Genomic DNA, 19,376 nt, shown 5'->3' on the forward strand with positions numbered 1-19,376 from the left:
GATCATGTCGGTCCATGGGACTTTGAGTATTCTCCGGTGAAGCCACATTTCAAAAGCCTCTAACCTGTTCATGGTATTTACTTTCAAGGTCCATGTTTCACATCCATACAACAAGACCGACCACACATAACATTTTAGCATTCTCTGCCTTAGTTTTAAGCTGATATTATCATTGCAGAAGAGGGATTTCATTTTAATGAACGCAGTTCTTGCTGCTTCAATTCTGCACCTAACCTCTACATCTGGGTCAAGAGTCTCCGTGAGAATACTGCCGAGGTATCTAAATCTTTCGACCTTTTCGACATTGCAACCATTTAACTTTATCACTGATTCAGAGTGATCTAGTCGTCCAAATGTCATCCATTTTGTTTTATTGACGTTGATTGTTAGGCCCAGTTGCTCACCAGCATTATTAACAAGATTTAATAGGTCTTGGAAGTCATCGATACAGTCAGCTAGTAATACAGTATCATCTGCGTATCTTATGTTATTAATGACAACTCTGTTGATCTTAAGACCCTTCTCAGAATTACTTAGGGCTCTTTTAAAGACATAGTTGGAATACAGATTAAACAATAGTGGCGACAGGATACAGCCTTGTCGTACTTCACGCTGAATGGCAATTGCATTAGATCTCTCATTCCCATGTCTTATTTCTGCTGTTTGGAACCAATACAGGTTTTTTAAGAAATTCTGGTCTTTGGTGTCAACGTTACAATCCGCAAGCATTTTCATTAGGTCAGCATGTTTTACCCTGTCAAATGCCTTTTCGTAGTCAATAAAACAGGCAAAAACTTCCTTTCTTTGGTCACGACACTTTTGCAATAGTACATCGATAGACAATAATGCCTCACGCGTCCCAAACGCATTTCTGAAGCCAAACTGAGTGTCATCCAAGTCCTGCTCGCACTTATTGCGTATCCTGGCATGTATTATTTTAAGGAATAATTTAAGGACATGACTCATCAGGCTTATTAATCGATAGTCACTGCACTTCTTAGGGTATTGTTTTTTAGGCAATGTCACGAAGGTGGATTTTAGCCAATCTTGGGGTATATTCCCTGCGTCGTATATAGAATTAAATAACCTCAACAGGTAGTCAACATTTTCATCATTAAAGAGCTTCAACACCTCAACTGGAATATCGTCTGGTCCGCACGCTTTTCTATTGTCTGAAGTCTTTATCGCATGAGGAATTTCTGATTTTAAAATAGATGGTCCATGCAATTGATCATTGGGAATATTAATGTCAGGTCTAAAATCTTTGAATGTATCATGAATATACTTTTCCCATGTTTGTAAAATATCTTTTTCATCCAATATTAATTTATTGGAATCGTCAACTAAACATGATGGAGTAATTCTTCTAGAAGTGCCTGTAATTTCCTTTAATTTTTTGTGAAGTTTGAATGCATTGTGACTACGACTGTATATATTGCTTAATTATATCCAATTGTTAAATTCCTAAATTGATTACCATTATCCCGAATATGTCATGGATGCAGTGCCCTGACCCTGTTGATAGAAATCTCAGCTTTACCAGATAAGTGACTTACACTGAGTCAGTCAGCCATTGGCGCCCATTGAAATGTAAGTCACTTGCGCTGGTACTTTATTTTGTTTTGTAAATAAGATTCACAATAACCACAAAATTGCAAATAGGCGACAAATCGCCTTTTTAACTGCCGCCCGTCGTGGCCTCCTTGAATTAAAATAATAATTTTCTCAATTTAGGAGGTGGGTATGGTTACCGCCGCCCCGGGAACCATTTAATGGATAGCCGACATCTTTCGTAGGTCACTCCAAGTGGTTCGATATATTGGTGAATTTGCAAGGGTGTATGGGTTCATGTGGTGAGGTTTGTCCGGTTCTTGGTGGCGAAGGCTTCTGCCCAACAATTGCGTGGCAGGACTGGTTGAGGGAGACCTTTTGACCTCTCCGGCAGGACTCTCTCAAAACATCGCCTGCACGACAGTGGGAGGGATAGATTCATACGTCCATCACTCCTGGAAACCTCACCTAACCTAACCTAATCCCAGAATCTTACCCACCATTCATGCCTTTTGTCCTTCCCAGGACTACCTCTCCGTCCTTCCCTTGAGAGACCCTCCACACAGCATTCCTAAGGATGAGTTAGGGTTTGAGGAGAATTATTTTCCTCATAACCTCCCCTTGTGGAATTAATGTAAAAAAAATCAAGAATAAAACCCCTGCAACTGCAATTGCTTCAGCTATTGTTTAAATATATAATTAAAAAACCCTTCAAGCGACATTTTATTATTGTTACTTTTAGGGAATAGTCTTCATAGTACATCACGGTACAGTAATATTTTCTGATTAAGGCATTTTTATTTCTAAAAACTAAAAATATGCTTTAATTTTTTATGTAAATTTTAGAAAACCGAAGAAGAAATTACTCAACCCTTTAATGTTTCATAATAAAAAGATTGGAATATTTTACATCAAAATTTTGTACAACAAATAACCGCTTTCATATAAAGTCAAGGTTTTAAGAATTTATAAATATTTGGTTTTATCGTCTGAAAGGTTTTACCAAACCACAATCAATTTATATTTTATTATTCCAATGTTTGATGGCAGGAGAATTGACAAATAGTAAAAGATGGAATATAACATTAGTGGTATTAAGAATCGGATAGAATATAAATTACTACGTAGCCAATTATGCAAATTACCGACGTCAGTTTTCTTTCAAATCAGTTCAGATCACAGTCTATGATCTGTATAATGTCTGAAACATAAAAACTATTTGCAAGAAGCAATAAATAACTCTCGAACGGAGAGAATAAATATTATCTAAAAGTTCACAGCTCGCAATGTCATTTTCATTAGGGGCTACGGAATTATGTATTTTTTATCTCTAAAAAACATGAAAATATAGAATTTGTTTGTTCCGTATTTGTCAAATTTAAAAAAAAATCCTCCGAAGGCTGTAAAACTAATTTTATTGGACTATATTAATTCATCGAGAGCGTCTATTTACGAGCAATTGAAATCCACAAAATAAAAAAAATATTAAAATATTGAAGACAATATTAGTGATTTCTAAACGAAAATCAGAAAAGGAAACGGTCACATCACATCAGATTTTCGTTTAGAAATCACTAATATTGTCTTCAATATTTAAATATTACAATTTGAGGTTTTACTCAATAAAGTCATTCCGAAAAATAAATAAAAAATATTAATTGTGATGACACGTGTCTAAGCTTAATAGCTCTTGATCCGGTATAAGACAACTACACCAAAACAAACGCAGAAAACTACATTCAGAGGATTAACACTTGTAATACGGTATCACTTATATATCTATAAAAACAAATTTCACCACAATCCACAAGTCCGCCCTGATGATTCACAGTGAAGCTTTCCGAAATGTTGGCCAAAGAGAATGAAACACAACACGGCATAATAACTCAAAAATTAATCACGATAGAAAATTTAATGATCTTAATTTCTTGATAAAAAAATTTATAGTCAAAAGTCTAATATATATATATATATAATAAACACAATCATTGCACTGAAATCAATTATATAAAAATAATAATAATTAATTCGATTGGGAAGCTTTGGGGTGAATACATTTACCCCGAGGGCGCAATTTTCAAAGCATCCGCAAACATGTTTTTTCCTATTAAAATGGCACAAAACACAAAAGCTCCTCGTTTCTCGAACATTCAAAGGATGCTTCCGTGCTAAAGGAATCAATAACACAAATTGGATGATCGTTAGGTCGAACTTTATTAGCTTATTCTCTTGTAAAGGGTTTACATATAATAGTTCTGTGAAGTTTGCATTGAAACATATTTATAATTTCATTTGAATCTAAGTTTCTTTTGAATTCTAGAAATTTATAAGTGGGTACATAAATACCTGCCTACTAATAAACCAAGTCACATTTTTTTTATTTTAAATAAGGTTTGTTTTTTTGTCCCAAATATTTAGAATCGTCTGGAGCCAGTGAGACTATAGCATCCCCAATTGGGGTATGTTGTAAGGTTGAAGGTATTGGGTAGGAAAAAGAGATGGGGAAGACAAAGGTGGAATGGTACTTAAATATTCAAATCTGTTCACCAAACACGACCAATGTCATTTCAAGCAACGTTCCAATTCTGAACACCAGTTAACACTCAGAGTATCTTCCATTCTGTAACGTGCCGCAAATATACTATATAATATTTTGAATAAGTAAATCTGAATGAATAAAACAAACATTATTTGCGCACGCCGCGATTCGAACCCGCAAACTCTGGTTTGCTAGTCGAAAGCTTTACCTCTCGACTGCGGAGGCCGTCAAAATTATACAAATTGTCCATGGAAATACATGACAGGTAAATATTATAATATTTTAAAAATGCGTATATGAATGTCCAAATAAGGACGACAATTTCACATTTAAAAAAATAGTCTTAGTAAAGAAGTAAGTAGAACCATAGTCAAAGTAAAAATAGTAAAATTAGCCATTTGGTCCAAGGACGGGTTGTTTCGCAGAATTTGCACAATTCTGCAAATTTCAAAGTCAATTTTCAAGTTCTGTTAAAATTCAGTTGTGTGAAACGACTGGCAATCATTATATAATAACATAACGTGGACAGAACTTTCACAGAACTTGTTAATTAAATTTAGAATTTTTCAAATTCTTTGAAACAACTCGTCCTAAGTAAGGCTTCCTTAAATTTATAAAGTATTCGGAGCAGATTTTCGGAAACGGAAAACAATATTAAACTTATGGAAATGAAATCTGCGAGATTCAAGAAATTTATGAAATTAATTGAGTACAATATTAGTAATTCTTAAATAGAACTATGAGATTGGCCAAAATTACAAAAAGTAATCATTTAATAGCTTATTGATTAAAACTTGTCCGTGTTACACAAAGATCCTGTGTTCGTTCCCTAGTTACGACTGTTACCTTTTTTATTTGCTGCTTCTTGGTCTGTTTCATGTTTCGATAGTCAATTAGTATTCCAATTTAGATTTTATTTAATGTTATCTCCTTTCTACAATGCACAGATACTGCTAAACAAGATATCTGAGAGAAAGGTGCACTCAATTCGGGAGATAATTATACAATACATGATAGCACAAGTTAAATATATAACTTTTCTCGAAATTACAAACGTTTTAAAGAAGTTTTCGGTTAATAAAGTTGAATGATCGTTCGTACGGAATAAAAATCTTCCGTGAAATAAAATTTTTTGATGAGAAAAAACTATAAAGTTTCTAAAAAAGTTAGTCATCTTTTTTTTATTACTAGCATCATATAGAATCACTTCCTGAAGCTATACATCCTGTAGAATATATACTCTAATATGTAACTATTCAGCAGTATAATATATTATATCCACCTTGTGTACAATACCATACCTGCAAACTTATCTAGTCAAATCTCCCAAAATCATAAAACTTTACAACATAACAGATTGATATTCCTCCATCGAGCCTCGTTTCTTCTCCCTATATGATACGCGTGTTGTTACAATTTTCTTTTCACGTATTGTCTCACATAATATACCATATTGAGATTTATCCTCGAGGTACAATTTGACATAACGCTGTCGGCAAGATGGCATTATATGGTATATGACATGCGGCACATGACATATTATTCTAGTATACTGTCTACCTGGGTGACATTTAAATAATATTATACCCTAGAATACAAGGATTTCTGGCAGGGTTTTTAGCATTAGATAGAATGGTATAAACGTGTTAAAATTTGCGTTGTGTCGTGTCTATGGCACAATATTATTTATGTACTTGGAATGTGTTTACTATCATTGGTTCTCGGTCCTTGAGTAGGATTTTAATAAAATTTGCTTCTCAATTTGGGAGGCGGGTATGGGTACGACTGCCCCGGGAACCATTCATTGGATAACCGACATCCCTGCCATAGGTCACCCCAAGTGGTTAGCTACGTTGTGGTTAGGGGTTCCCGGGTTCATGGGGTGAGAATTGTCTAGGTCTTGGCTGTGGATGCATCTGCCCACCTACTGTGTGGCGGGCTACAATTGGAGAAGACTGCTTGAGGGAGATCTTTTTACCTCTCTGACAGGACTCTCGCCCCATCGCCTGGCACCGCAATTTATAGAATGAATTCAAAAATCCGTCACTCCTGGACATACTGACTATCAGATTACTACCCATCCCTCATTCCTTTTCCTTCACAGATCTTCCTCTTTTCTTATAAAAAAACTCTACATCGCATGTAGAGCTGTGGAGCTTTTTTGAAATAATTCACTAACTTTACATTATAACTGTTAAAAATGTACGAACCATTAGCAAAGTTCACCACCAGTTACTTTACAGGCTCCTGCCTAGCACCTAGCGGTCAGAGGTAAAACTAGGGCTAACAGATAAAACAGATGTTTTGCCTTATCAATTGGCTTTCTTTGACAGTGTTTGTTTACAATTAGCTTGTCAATGTGTTTTACTTGGTTAGATTATAAAAACCTCGCCGACTGGATTCCTTCTTCTTCTCTCCTATAAAATAGTAACAAGCAGTCAATATGGTCAAAAGACCATTAGTAAAAGTTTTTTGTCCGGGTCGGGAATAATTTAACTCTTTGTTACATTAAATAAAGTGAAATGCAGTTTTGTGCAGTAAAAACAAAAAAAAACATGCGTCTGTTATTGATGACTTCATCAAGCCCATTTTACTGTGCCACACGGTTATAAGATTGACGTCACAGCGCCTCTGGGATCATCTGACCACTGCCTAGTGACGACATCAATCCCCGTTAGCCTCAGACCAACCAATGAGAGGCTGAGGAGAAAAGTGTGGCACTATAGGTCAGCAGATTGGTTCGGTATGCGGGCCCATTTCAATGCTTTTCCGTGGTCAGCTGTTTGTTTTCGGACTTCGGACCTTTCAAGATGTGCCCAGGAGATTGGTGAAGTCATCAATTCGGCGATGGATGGCTTCATACAATCGACTACTAAAGAAACTGGTGTGGGCTCAAAGCCGTGGTTCAGTCGACAATGCTCCGAAGCAGTTCGACGAAAAAACGCGGCTTACCGAGCCTACAACACATCTCGAACGCCCGAAAGCAGATCAGCATACAACAAATCGGCAAAGGAATGCAAGAGAATCATCAATAGGTCAAAATTCGAACACGACCTGCAGATCAGCAAAAAGCTGGCTGCCTGCCCGCATGGCAGCAGAGCATTCTGGTCGCTTGCGGGCTCAATAGGTCGAAATTTTTGCAAACCCAGTTTGCCACCTCTTACCAGACCTGACGGCTCACTAGCAAACACCGCCACCGAAAAGGCAAACCTTTTAGGGAAAATGTTTGCGGAAAACTCGACCCTCGACGACGGGGGTGCTGTTCCGCCGTCGGTTCCTCACTGCGGCTTCTATATGAAAAAGCTGAGGATTCGGCATCGGGATGTACTCCACGTCATACGGGGGCTCGATGTTAACAAAGCTAGTGGACCTGATGGAATACCTGCCCTGGTATTGCAGAGGTGTGCTGCGGAAATAGTTCCGGTTTTGACAAAGCTCTTCAAAATGTCCCTGAAGTGTGGCACTGTGCCCTCTGGTTGGAAAAAAGCGGTAATTCACCCTATTCCCAAGAAAGGTGACCGCTCCAACCCGGCCAACTACCGCCCCATAGCGATCACATCAGTTCTGTCCAAAGTGATGGAACGTGTGATCAACGACAAACTGCTCACATACCTCGAGAAGAACAAAATTGTCAACGACCGTCAATACGGATTCCGGCGGAACCGCTCGTGCGGTGATCTTCTCGCGTATGTGACGCATGTTTGGGGGCGGTGCCTGGAACGTCACGGTGAGACCCAAACGGTCGCACTAGACATATCCAAGGCCTTTGACCGGGTCTGGCACCGAGGACTTGTCAACAAATTGCATTCTTACGGACTTCCCGCATCCCTGTGTACGTGGATTGCTGACTTTTTAAGGGATAGGTCGATTCAGGCGGTTGCTGACGGTTTCACCTCTTCCTCGCACTCCATAAATGCTGGCGTCCCACAGGGATCGGTTCTGTCTCCGACTTTGTTTTTGTTGCACATCAATGACCTTTTGACATGTGCACCGATTCATTGTTACGCGGATGACAGTACAGTTCATGATAGCTTTTTGTTTGACAAGCCCCCAAAAGGCACACAAACTCCAACGGCTCGGAGGGCTTTGAAGCAGAGAATGGACGGTTATATCGAGAGTATTTCCTCCTGGGGTAAAAATAATCTCGTCGAATTTAATTTTTCAAAGACCCAATCCTGTCTGATTACGTCTAAAAGGGATCCAAATGATAATCTAGTCTCCTTCAACGGAAGCAATCTTCCGAACAGGCCTTCCATTGATATGCTTGGTGTAACTATAAGTGACCAGCTCAGGTACGGGGGCTCCATCGAAGCTAGAGTAAAGTTGGCCTCTCAGAAGCTGGGCGTACTGTACAGGGCCCGCAGATACTTTAATAGTACACAACTGCTCACCCTGTACAAATCGCAAGTGCGCCCTACTGTCGAATTTGGCAGCCATCTCTGGTCTGGAGCCCCAAAATACCTGAAAAAAAAACCCTTGACTCTGTGCAGAAACGGGCGGTCCGTTTGATAGATTCCCCAATCTTAACAAGCGGACTGCAATCTTTAGAGCACAGGCGTCGGGTAGGTATGCTGTCCTTGTTCTATCGGTATTACAATGGAAGATGCTCTGAGGAACTAGCGTCATTGATCCCTTCGGCACCGGTGCGTAGTCGGGATACACGCCAAACGCGCGCCCAACATTTGTACACAGTTGACACTTGTCACATGAGAACGGGTCGCTTCTATGATTCGTTCTTAAGTTCAACAGCTCGGCTGTGGAACGAACTGCCGGCCTCTGTGTTTCCTCCCTCCTACAACATGGGACTCTTCAAGACCCATGTTCACTCCTTCCTCTCCACAAAAAGACCCTCCACACAGCATCCCCAAAGATGACATAGGCCCTGAGGGAAATTATTTTCTTCTGGGCCTCCTGTGTGGAGTAAATATAAAAAAAAAAAAAAAAAAAGCCCAAACAAATCTTAACAATAACTTTAAAACATATTTTCACCAATTAAACAGATACTAACACAATGAAACACACACCAACCAAAAAACAAAACAGTTTAATATAAGAGTTTAAACAATAAACGACGTTTTGTCAAACAGATATGTTGTCATTAAAAGTCTTCTAGATGCTGAGGCGGCAGTTTGCCGTTTGCAGCTGACTCTCACATTCCACACACCAATGATACAATGCATCTAAAGTATGATATTTACTTACATTAGTTCCACAAATCCCCTGTGCAGCACCAGGGCAAGGTAATCACCCGCCATGTCAGCGCGCTCTCCGGTGATGAGCAGCAGCCCATCGCGAGACGAAGGCCTGAAGTGCACGCGCAGGCGCACGCGCTTGTATGCCCCGCGCAACGCCGGGAGAGCCAACCATCCTCCACCGGTAAAACGGGGCATCGACACTGCTGGGGCCACTGCAACAATTAAAAATGTATTTTAAAACTATAATATAAAAAAATAAAATGTTAGGATAGAAAAAGGAACCAGAAATCACCCACATTTGAGATGGACTAATGATTTGAAGAGAACCGCAGAATTCGAGAGGGGGAAAATCGTCAAGAAATTGGAAAAAAATGAGGTAAGTCCAGAGAGGCAATAGAAAAAAAAATAATACGAAATTTTAACACATACATATAACTTATAATATGTATACATATAATATATTATTTTGTTTTGAAAGATCTTTTCCTCCTTAAAGTTTTTAAATCCTTAACTCGAACCTCGAAGTCCATATGTACATTCATTTTATTGCACCCGCAAAATCACAGAATGAAAATTATAACTTTCAGTTTTAAAATATCGTTTTTTACCTCTTTATTTTTCTATTTTGTAACATATTGTCACTTTATTTGAATACGTCAGTGATGATTCAATGAATTGTTTGCGATTTCTTTCAATACGATATCCACAGATTTTGACATTTTAAATTATTCACTGCAAATTAGGTCAACAATGATAAACATAATTTCACGAACTAATTCAAGTTCAAGATGGCTATTTTTTATAATTTTCGACTGAAATCTTTTCACATCTCCCTCTAATACCTGAATAATAATAGGTCGTGGATATCTCTATCTCATCGCGGTCATGTCAAAAAACCCCTTAAAAATAAATTTAGTATGATACTAAGCATATGTCAGATATAATAGTGTTTTTATTTATCTCTTTTGTCTTTGTAGCAAATAAAAACCAACTTAGAGAGAAAAATGCATGCAACGTTTTGTAAATAATGGTAAGTACGTATTATAAATGTGTTATTTATGTCAATTTTATGAAATGTATCGCATCGACTAGCCCTTGCATACCCTTTTGAGTAAATATTTTGACAAAGAAAACTGCTCTAGTTTTAAATGTTTGATCTAGTTTGAAGGACAATGCAAACAAAACTTTGTCTTTTATTCATTGTTTCCAGAACAAACACTTTTGTGTTTAAAAAAAAAAAGAAATGTTATTAAAGGAGCGCGCATAAGCATTGTATTTATACAGTGAAAAATAACAGCAATTTAACAAATGTTGAAAACACGTTCGTTTTTTTTCTTCCTCTCTCAGTGTGAAAACACGTAATAATACAAAGATATTTTTTCTTCAAAATCTTGTTCCGAAATCTTCAGCTTGTCGTTGTTTATGGGGTTGATTATTTATTTATATCCTGGGAGCTTTATATTATCTTTCTCGTGTTTTTGCGTGTTTTGATTGGAAGAACAATCCCACGCTTACTTTGCTGTTTATTGAGGTCATGGTACACAAATTACATCATTTACACTCAAGACATTACTCTTAACCTACATCCGTTCTCTACGTATCTCTTACCTAACTGTTTATCTTGACGTCTTTCTTTCTTTAACCCTTTGTAGGCCTATGGTATTTTGAACTTTAAAAAATGCGCCTAGCATATCAACCTCTTTTCATTCGTTAGGCAAACTTAATACTATTCTAGCTTCTCATTTTGTTACTTGAAAATATGCATATTTATCTTGAAATATCATAATTTTTCATTTTCACAATCAAAAATAAATTCTATTTAAAATTTTCGTTTTGGAATCGCTAATTTGGTCTTCAATAATTATATATATATTAACAGTTTAAGGTTTTAATCATTAAGTTATTCCAAAAATAAAAATAAGTATTCATAGTACTGCATTTATTTACGGAAAAGCCTCATATGACTTATTTTTTATTGGAAGTACCTCTTATTTGGCTCGAAAATATAATAAATCGCAAGTATATTTTCGTATATCCACTTTATATATTGTTTAAACATCAAAGAAACAAAACGTTTTTATGAATATATAAATATATATAATAACAATGTAATGTATACTAAGGTTTAAACCCCGTTCTCTCAAAATCCACTCGTCGAAATTATTTGTATTCTTTAGTGGAAAATTTATCCTTAAAGTATATATATATATATATATAAACTTATAAATATAATAAATGTAGATTTAATAACTTTTATCAGTTTCCTATGTGGTTGAGCGGTTGATTTTTTATTGTTTTATTTGACAACTCACAAGAGCGCCCCTGTATGTACAGTAAAAAGGCAAGGGAGCTTTGTTACCACCAGGTTGGGTAGCATTTTGAGGAGGGTTAAGGTCAGGGCTGTAAGAAGGGATTTGTTAATGTGGGTCTTGAAGAGGCACGGATTACATCAAGAAAAACGAACGTCTGAAGCTCGTTCCACTAACGAGCCGTCTTACACAAAAACGAGTCGAATAAGCTGCGAGTTTAGTAAGTTTTAATTAAATATTGAGGAACTCCAGCCAAGAGGTGGCTCCCAAATTCTATTGCTGAGCGTACTTGATATTTATACGTGGTTAATAGCTGGTCACTTTTAAAGAATTGCCACCCTATGCAAGACGCCCAGTTTCTTAGAAGCCAGATTTACTCAATCTTCCATAGAGCTTCGATATTTGAGCCGGCCTGATATACTTACTCCGAGCATTTCAATGGAGTCTTTATTGGGGAGGATGTTTCCATTAAATTGATCTCCCTCTTTGCTGAAATCAGACACGCTTGGGTTTTTGAGACATTGAAACTGACCAGGTTAGTCTTAACCCATGCATGAACCTTCTTGAGGTTGCGGTCAACTATTCGGATAGCATAAATGGAAGGGGGCTTATCAAAAATATAGCCCTTGTGAACGGTGCTGCCTTCAACGAGATCGTTGATGAGTAACAAAAATAACGCTGGTGACATCACAGATCCTTGTGGTACCCCCGCATTAATATGGTGTGGAGAGAAAGAAGAGCCGTCCACTAGGGTTTGAATTGTTTTTCCCTTGAGAAAGTCCGCAATAAAACTAAGTAATGTTGGATGGATCCCATACGATACTAGCTTGCTGACAAATGCTCGGTTCCAGACCCAATCAAAGGCTTCGGAGATATTCAATGCGACGCCGCAACGGTTTGAGCTTCTCTAAAACTTTCCTAGTATCGCTCCCAAATATCCGTCACATATCCGAGCAGGTCGCTACGCGATCGGTTTCGTCGAAATCCATATTGCTGATCGCTTAGGATGTTGTTATTTTCTAGGTATTTTACATAATTTAAAAAATAATGTTAAAAGGAAAATATTTCCCAACGCAAATAGTTGCCTTTTATAGTAATTAAGGGGAATCAAAAAATTTTGCGAGCGATCCCGAAAAATGACCTAAATTTCTTCTTTTGAAAAGAAAAAAATGTTTTATAAATGCTTCACAAATCCTCTAAAATTACAATATCACAAATTTTTTCACGGTTTTTGATGAATTCTATTTATTTCTGAATCAATTTTCACCATTGCAGAGTAATACATCAAGCCTAAATCCCCTGCAAAATGTTCTGTAGTAATTAATTCACACAGTTCATGATTTCGCAAACTAGCAATTTAATTAAGCACAACCACAATATGTCTGGCCAAAGTTTAGTGTATGCCGGGAGGACGAATGGATGAAGTTGTACAGTATACTTTATCGTGCTGAGGACCGTTTTGAAAGCTGTTATTCCGCTATTTAAATTCTTACAAAACCATTCGCTTAATTTTTTAGCCTTTAAGTTTTATTTTAACGATTTTATTTAGAAAATTTCTATTACAAATTATTAATTATAACTTACATTTTATTATATTTTATCTTGCCGAGTGTGATCATTACTATTGGTTGTGTGATATCGATAAAGATTTTTAATGTATTAATTTGTGTAGTTTTTATGGGTTTCGGCAGCGCTTTATAATATTTCATTCCTTTGTAGAATAAACTGTTTCATGTTTTCGCTTTGTTATTTTTTACTAGTCTGATTTCATTACACGTCCTTGTGTTATGTCTGTAAATATCCTTGTAATATTCAGGGCGTCCAGGGGTCAAGTACAATAACAAATAACGTTTAGCGCTTTGATAGCAGGTTGTTTTAAATAACATTAAATTTTTGCTATTTGCATCGAGTTTTTACAAATAAATACATGTTGAACGCTCCATAGCGTGTTATGAAAATGAATTAACAAATTTTAAAATAATTTGCTTTTTGTGAGTTTTTGCTGAGACAAACGAACTGATGCTTTATACTTACCACTGCAGTTCTTCCAAAATAATTATTCAGAATTAATATTTACTATTGAGTCTTTTTAAAAACCATTGTTCTTTAAATGCATTGTCAAACTGTGCCTCGTCCACAAAATTTATATTATCTAAACTATTCTGTACTGAGAACCGAAAATATATTTTATGTTATTAAACAACTGATTAATATGGCATTATGCGTAATATATGGCCATTATCCATAACTATCAGAGAAGTAATCAGGCGAATTATTAAATTAATCCGACAATCAATATAAAGCCTAGACAATGCATAAAACACACACATTTGAACAGCAAATCACAAAATATTAGACAATTCAAACGTTGGTAAAATAAATATTTTGGTTAATTTCGTATTTATTACCAACCTAAAAAAGAAACACGGTCGGCAGTAAGTATAATATAATAAAAGTAATGTTTACTAAGTTATTGTTTTATTTTATATTTTATTTAGTTAAAATAACAAAGTTTCTGCTTCATAATAAAAAAATACTAAATTCGAATGTCTGTATGTCCTGCATAACTCAGGTTTAATGAACTTAATTTTACTTCGAATTTAAGTGTCAGTTTCAAAATTGGAACGGTTGTATGAAGAATTCAGGCAACCCTAAGTTGTAATATAAAATTTTAGTAAAAAAATATTTTAAAAATTACAACTGATTGGTTAAGAATTCTAGTTTTTAAATAACGCTTAAAAAAAGCTCAGTAAGGCTTCATTTTCTTCAACTTGTCATTTATACAGTGCAATATAGCTACTAAATATCCAAGCGAATTACAAAATAATGGGAATTTTCCCAGCACTCAAAGGGTTTTATATGAAAACTCTACCAAACATAAATCACCCGTTTCTCGTGACTAGACCTGTTATTATTTTTGGCTAGACTTCAGCAAACATATTTTTTATGGAAGTTGATGTAAATGTTTTCAGGGTAAACTTATGTTTTGAACTTGAGATGGATATTGTAAATTGTGTTTGTGGAAATGCGGAGCAAAGTGAAATATTTATTATTTTGGGCTAGCACATTGCAAACACTTTTTTAGTGCCAAAGCAACACAGTAAGTAGGTATATAATACAATATTAATATCGGTTTTGTGCTAATTCTAGATGTAGGTACTAAGAACAAATATTAATTTCCCGCAAATCAGAGATTTTCTTCAGACACGTATTTTGAAAATATAAGGAGACACAATACTCTGATAACGGCGGTTTGCACGAGGCTTACATTTGAATTAATTCTGATGAATTCGTAACGATTATACCAATCCCTACGGATGTAAGATATTTATATTTAAAATAAATTAAAACAGCACCATACGATAAAAATATAATTGGTAAAACTGTTTTTAACTATAAATTAGTAACTTCCCGATGGATTCCTCTAGAAACATCTGATATATAAGAAATATTTAAAATTAACCCCATGGAAAGATCAATTTTCTAGGCCGACTATGGCAAATTCGATCCGTTCATTATGCCGGGCCGCGCGCCGAATATTGTCTTTGTTACTGTCGACTTCATCTCACTTATGTCTTTAAGATTACCACTTTGTTTTAGAGATTTGCTAAGGCAAATTCAACAGTAGATCTACGCAATACACCAGAGCCGCGTTTCATATGGTTTTGTTATTGATTCCGACTATATTTATATCGTTACGTCTTTATGGTAGTGGCGGAGTTGAAAATGCGTTTGGTTACCACCCAAGTCTCGTGGGTTCAATTACTCTCCTACCTAAGTCATCTATCATTACAGAAGCAATACATTCATACAATGGTGGTAGTAGGAGAAATTAGACAATTGCCAGGTTATGCGTAACCCGCGAATGTTTTTTTTATGTGAATACAGCCAGTGCTCTGAACCTTTTCTAGCTGGTGAGATTAAGGCATCCCCGTTAATCGGGGTATGTTTTGAGGCTGAAGAAAGCGGGGAGGGGAAGGTAATGGGGAAGATAAAAGTGGGGAAGTACTGGCTATTTATATCTGATCATCAAACACCGGTCAAAAAAGGTAATTTCTAGAAAAGTTTCTATTCCGGATGGAGTCTTTGTGGAAAATATACTGTAAATGGCTTTATTATATTAATGTAGTATTTTATAAATTTAATTAAATTTATTTGGGCACGCCGGGATATGAACCCGTGACCTGTAGATTGCTTATCGAGACGCCGTCTTTATTATTTTTATAACTTAAATACTATGTTTCAGTCCTTAGGTTTTAAAGTGTTCTTAAAATTGACTGGGTTTTATTCAAACATGATTGGTTAATAAATTAAAACATTTCCGAGAAAGAATCCATTGAATCTCGGTTAGAAATCTAATTTGTTAGTAGTAATGGTTAGTAGGTTGCAAATTGATTATCTCCGTGTTCTCTCAGCCATGTTTTTTCTTTACTTTTAAATATATTTATTTCTTTTTCATTTGGTAGGGCATTTCACTCAAACGATTTTTGGCATATTTTGCCAAGATTGCAAACAGGTTTTGAATGACCACTTGCCATAATAAGAGATAAATGGTGAAATCTATAACCGTGATCACTTTCCATAATGTTCCAAGTTTGTGGAACCTAAAAATATGGGATGGACGTCGAAATCTAGGTGGATTCTCTGGCCCTAAACATCAGTAAAAAGTTTAATATATTTCCATATTAATATTTTGAGGAATTTTAAATAGTATGATAAATCTATATATATGACAATGATCGCTCAAGTGAATATTATAGTTTTGAACCATGAAATATAACATTTCTCTGTCAAATTAGGAATAACCCGTATAATTTGGCTTGTTGTCCTGGTTGAGTGATGAAGTATTCAGTTGAGCGATGAAGTATTCAGTTTTTGTATTTTGAAAACTTGGATTTTTTAAATATCTTGTGCGTTTAAAAATTGACTCCAGGAAATCAGTATCTTATCTAATATATAAGGATATAAAAAAAATGTAACATTTAAAAATCCCTAAAATAAAGTTAACATTGTCTTTCGGAATGTGTCACCAGGCTCAAATAATTCTAGACGGAAAAGTTAATTATGCGTGACGGCTGTATCTCCTGTTGATTGCATCATTTAGTTTCATTACGTATAAAATGGGAACGTTTAATCTGCCAAAACTGCCCGGACTTCAATTCTGTACATCGTATATCCAAACTGCTATCGAATCAAGCGCCCTCGAAAATAAATGTTTCTAAACTAGGACCAGGTGTTGTCGGCGCAATTTAATTACTAGAAATAGAGTGTTGTGACCATGTTGTCGCAGGGCCGTTTTGGGGTTAAAAGGACATTTATTAATAGAGTCCAAATTTTTTGAAAGTGAATACCGTAAAAGATTCCCAACTGCTCCCAGCCGTCTGACATCCCCAATTAGGGTATGTTGTAAGACTGAAGGTAGTCGGGAGGGGAAGGAGCTGGGAAAGAGAAAGATGAGGGAGTACCTGGCTATTCAGATCTGGCTACGAAACACGGGTAGAGAGATTTCAAGCAACTTTTGAATGCTAAATGGTGGTCCTACATCAGGGCAATATTGAAAGCATATTCTAATCCGGAACATGCCGCAAGTAAACTGGGTATCCATTCCAGCTCATTTTTGGCATATTATGCAAGTTTGCAAAAAAATGATAAAATATAGATAAATTCATTGGCTTTAAACTGGGGTAAGCAGTTTCATATGTTTTAATATTCAAAATTTGAGAAGCGGTATTAATTAAATAATATGGTAAATTAATATTTATATACATATATTTCACCAATAGCTTGAGTGGTTTTTATTTTTAATTAATAAATTGTGAAATAACACAAATTCAAACACAAAATGATTTTAACCCACGACCTTCTAATTTCTAGTAGAGAGCTTTACCTCTAGACCACGGAGGCCGTCGTAAATTCTATTGAGATAAAAGTATGCAGAAATCTAATCGAAGTTTTAAGATGTAAATCGCCACAAACTTGAAAATTCAGCTGTGCTATCCCAACATAATTACATTTTTCTATCGATTTGTATGACGTTACTGCCGCATACCCATGAAAAATCTCGGGGTATTTTAACAGTATGATTTGTGAAGCTGAAAGCATTTATAAAAAAACCATTTACATCAAAAATAAAAATTATATTGTTTTCATATCACGTTGTATTCACACTTATCTAACAAAAAATTTAACACAGCTAGTGAAAAGAACGTGTTTGCAAATATGAACAGGCTGCTAAAGTCTGTCCACTTAGGACGGGTTGTTTCGGAGAATTTGAACAATTCATCAAATTTCAAAGTTAATTTTCAGGTTCTGTGAAAGATTTTTTCAAGTTCTGTTTTTATTTCAGTTCTGTCAAGCAACTACCCTATGCTGATATAATAACAGAACTTGAATAGGACTTTCACAGAACCCGGAAATCAACATTGAAATTTGATGAATTGTTCAAATCCTCCGAAACAACCCGTCCTTAGTCTGGACTTAGTTCAGTGAAACCATTACTCAGGAATATTTCACATTTCTTACCAAATTACGCACGCACAATTAACCGAAATTAGTATGCGTAATGTTTCGTTTTTGTTCGTTTAATAAGTTATATTGAGTACCTTGGCCGACTGAATTAAGAATTTGAACAATTCATCAAATTTCAACGTTCATTTTCGGGTTCTGTGAAGGTCCTATTCAAGTTCTGTTATTATATCATTGTAGGCTAGTTGCTTGACAAAACTGAAATAAAAACGGAACTTGAAAATTTTTTTCTCAGAACTTGAAAATGAACGTTGAAATTTGATGAATTGTTCAAATTCTCCGAAACAACCCGTCCTAAGTAAATATTAAATTTTTCATTATAAACACTGAAGAGATAAAAATATAGAAATGTGGGTGACCAAACATTTTCAAACACCAAAATTCTTTCTTGAATAGAAAAATAATCGAATTCAATTGCCTGATGCCTAGGAGTCGAAGAATCTCATGAAATTGGTGACATTTTTAATCGGTAGTGCACTTCTTGAAATTCTCTATTCGGTGATTATAAGATATTTTTAACAAATGGTGTTTGATCGTAGAAATAGATAAAAAAAATGTATTCTTGATAAAAATTTTGATTTTTTGGCCAATTACAGAGCAAGTTTTGTAAGGAACTCTTTCCGTTGCGAGTTGACTTATTCTTTAGTAGCGCAGATTGAATTTTGAGGCTCTTATCTGACCCAAGCAACGGGCAATATTCTATTTTTAGAATACACGCGCCACAACCATTGGGCCACAAAACATAAAATTAATATTTGGCGACTATTGGCTAACTCTAGCGGGATCTTTAAAAAAAGAGTATTGGAGCCTTTTAAAAAAAGTTTTAACCTTAAAAATAATAGCATCACTAGCGATGTGACTCCACTATATGATCTCACTCTGTATGGATTCGATTAACTTAACAGTGGATGGTTTTCTGGGTCACCCTGTACATGCATTACTAAAATTTATTCAGTTTAGGATTTTTCCTCTTCGACTAATCCATCTCTGGGTAGCTCCATCCAGTGTGACGTATTGGGTGATCAATCTCACTCCGTCGACAGATGACAGCATATCAAGTAACCGTCGCGCATCGTGGCTGCTAGCGTCGGACATTGTAAAGTGGACAGTGGACATTGACCGGCGGACACAGGACACATTGATAAAGTAACTGGAATGGAAAACATTGTTTCAGAGTGATTCCTGTATGAAATTCAAAGGACGGAAGTGGAGGAGAGACTGTAAAACTTAATAAATTATAGGTCAAGCAATTAGATC

The 19,376-nt window shown here is 35.9% G+C and overlaps 1 protein-coding gene across 1 annotated transcript in view; it reads right to left on the minus strand.

The window, feature by feature from the left end:
• The window catches only part of SP2353 (EGF like, fibronectin type III and laminin G domains protein pikachurin), a 400,085-nt gene that overhangs the window by 217,932 nt on the left and 162,777 nt on the right, over positions 1 to 19,376 (minus strand). Inside the window, exon 5 of the mRNA XM_089646527.1 lies at positions 9,293 to 9,497. Within this exon, the coding sequence (XP_089502653.1) occupies positions 9,293 to 9,497 (205 nt within the window). The remainder of the gene's footprint in view (positions 1 to 9,292; positions 9,498 to 19,376) is intronic.

This window comes from Hesperophylax consimilis, chromosome 24 (genome assembly GCF_061612785.1).
Source record: "Hesperophylax consimilis isolate HC1 chromosome 24, BYU_Hcon_1.0, whole genome shotgun sequence".
Lineage (NCBI taxonomy): Eukaryota > Metazoa > Arthropoda > Insecta > Trichoptera > Limnephilidae > Hesperophylax > Hesperophylax consimilis.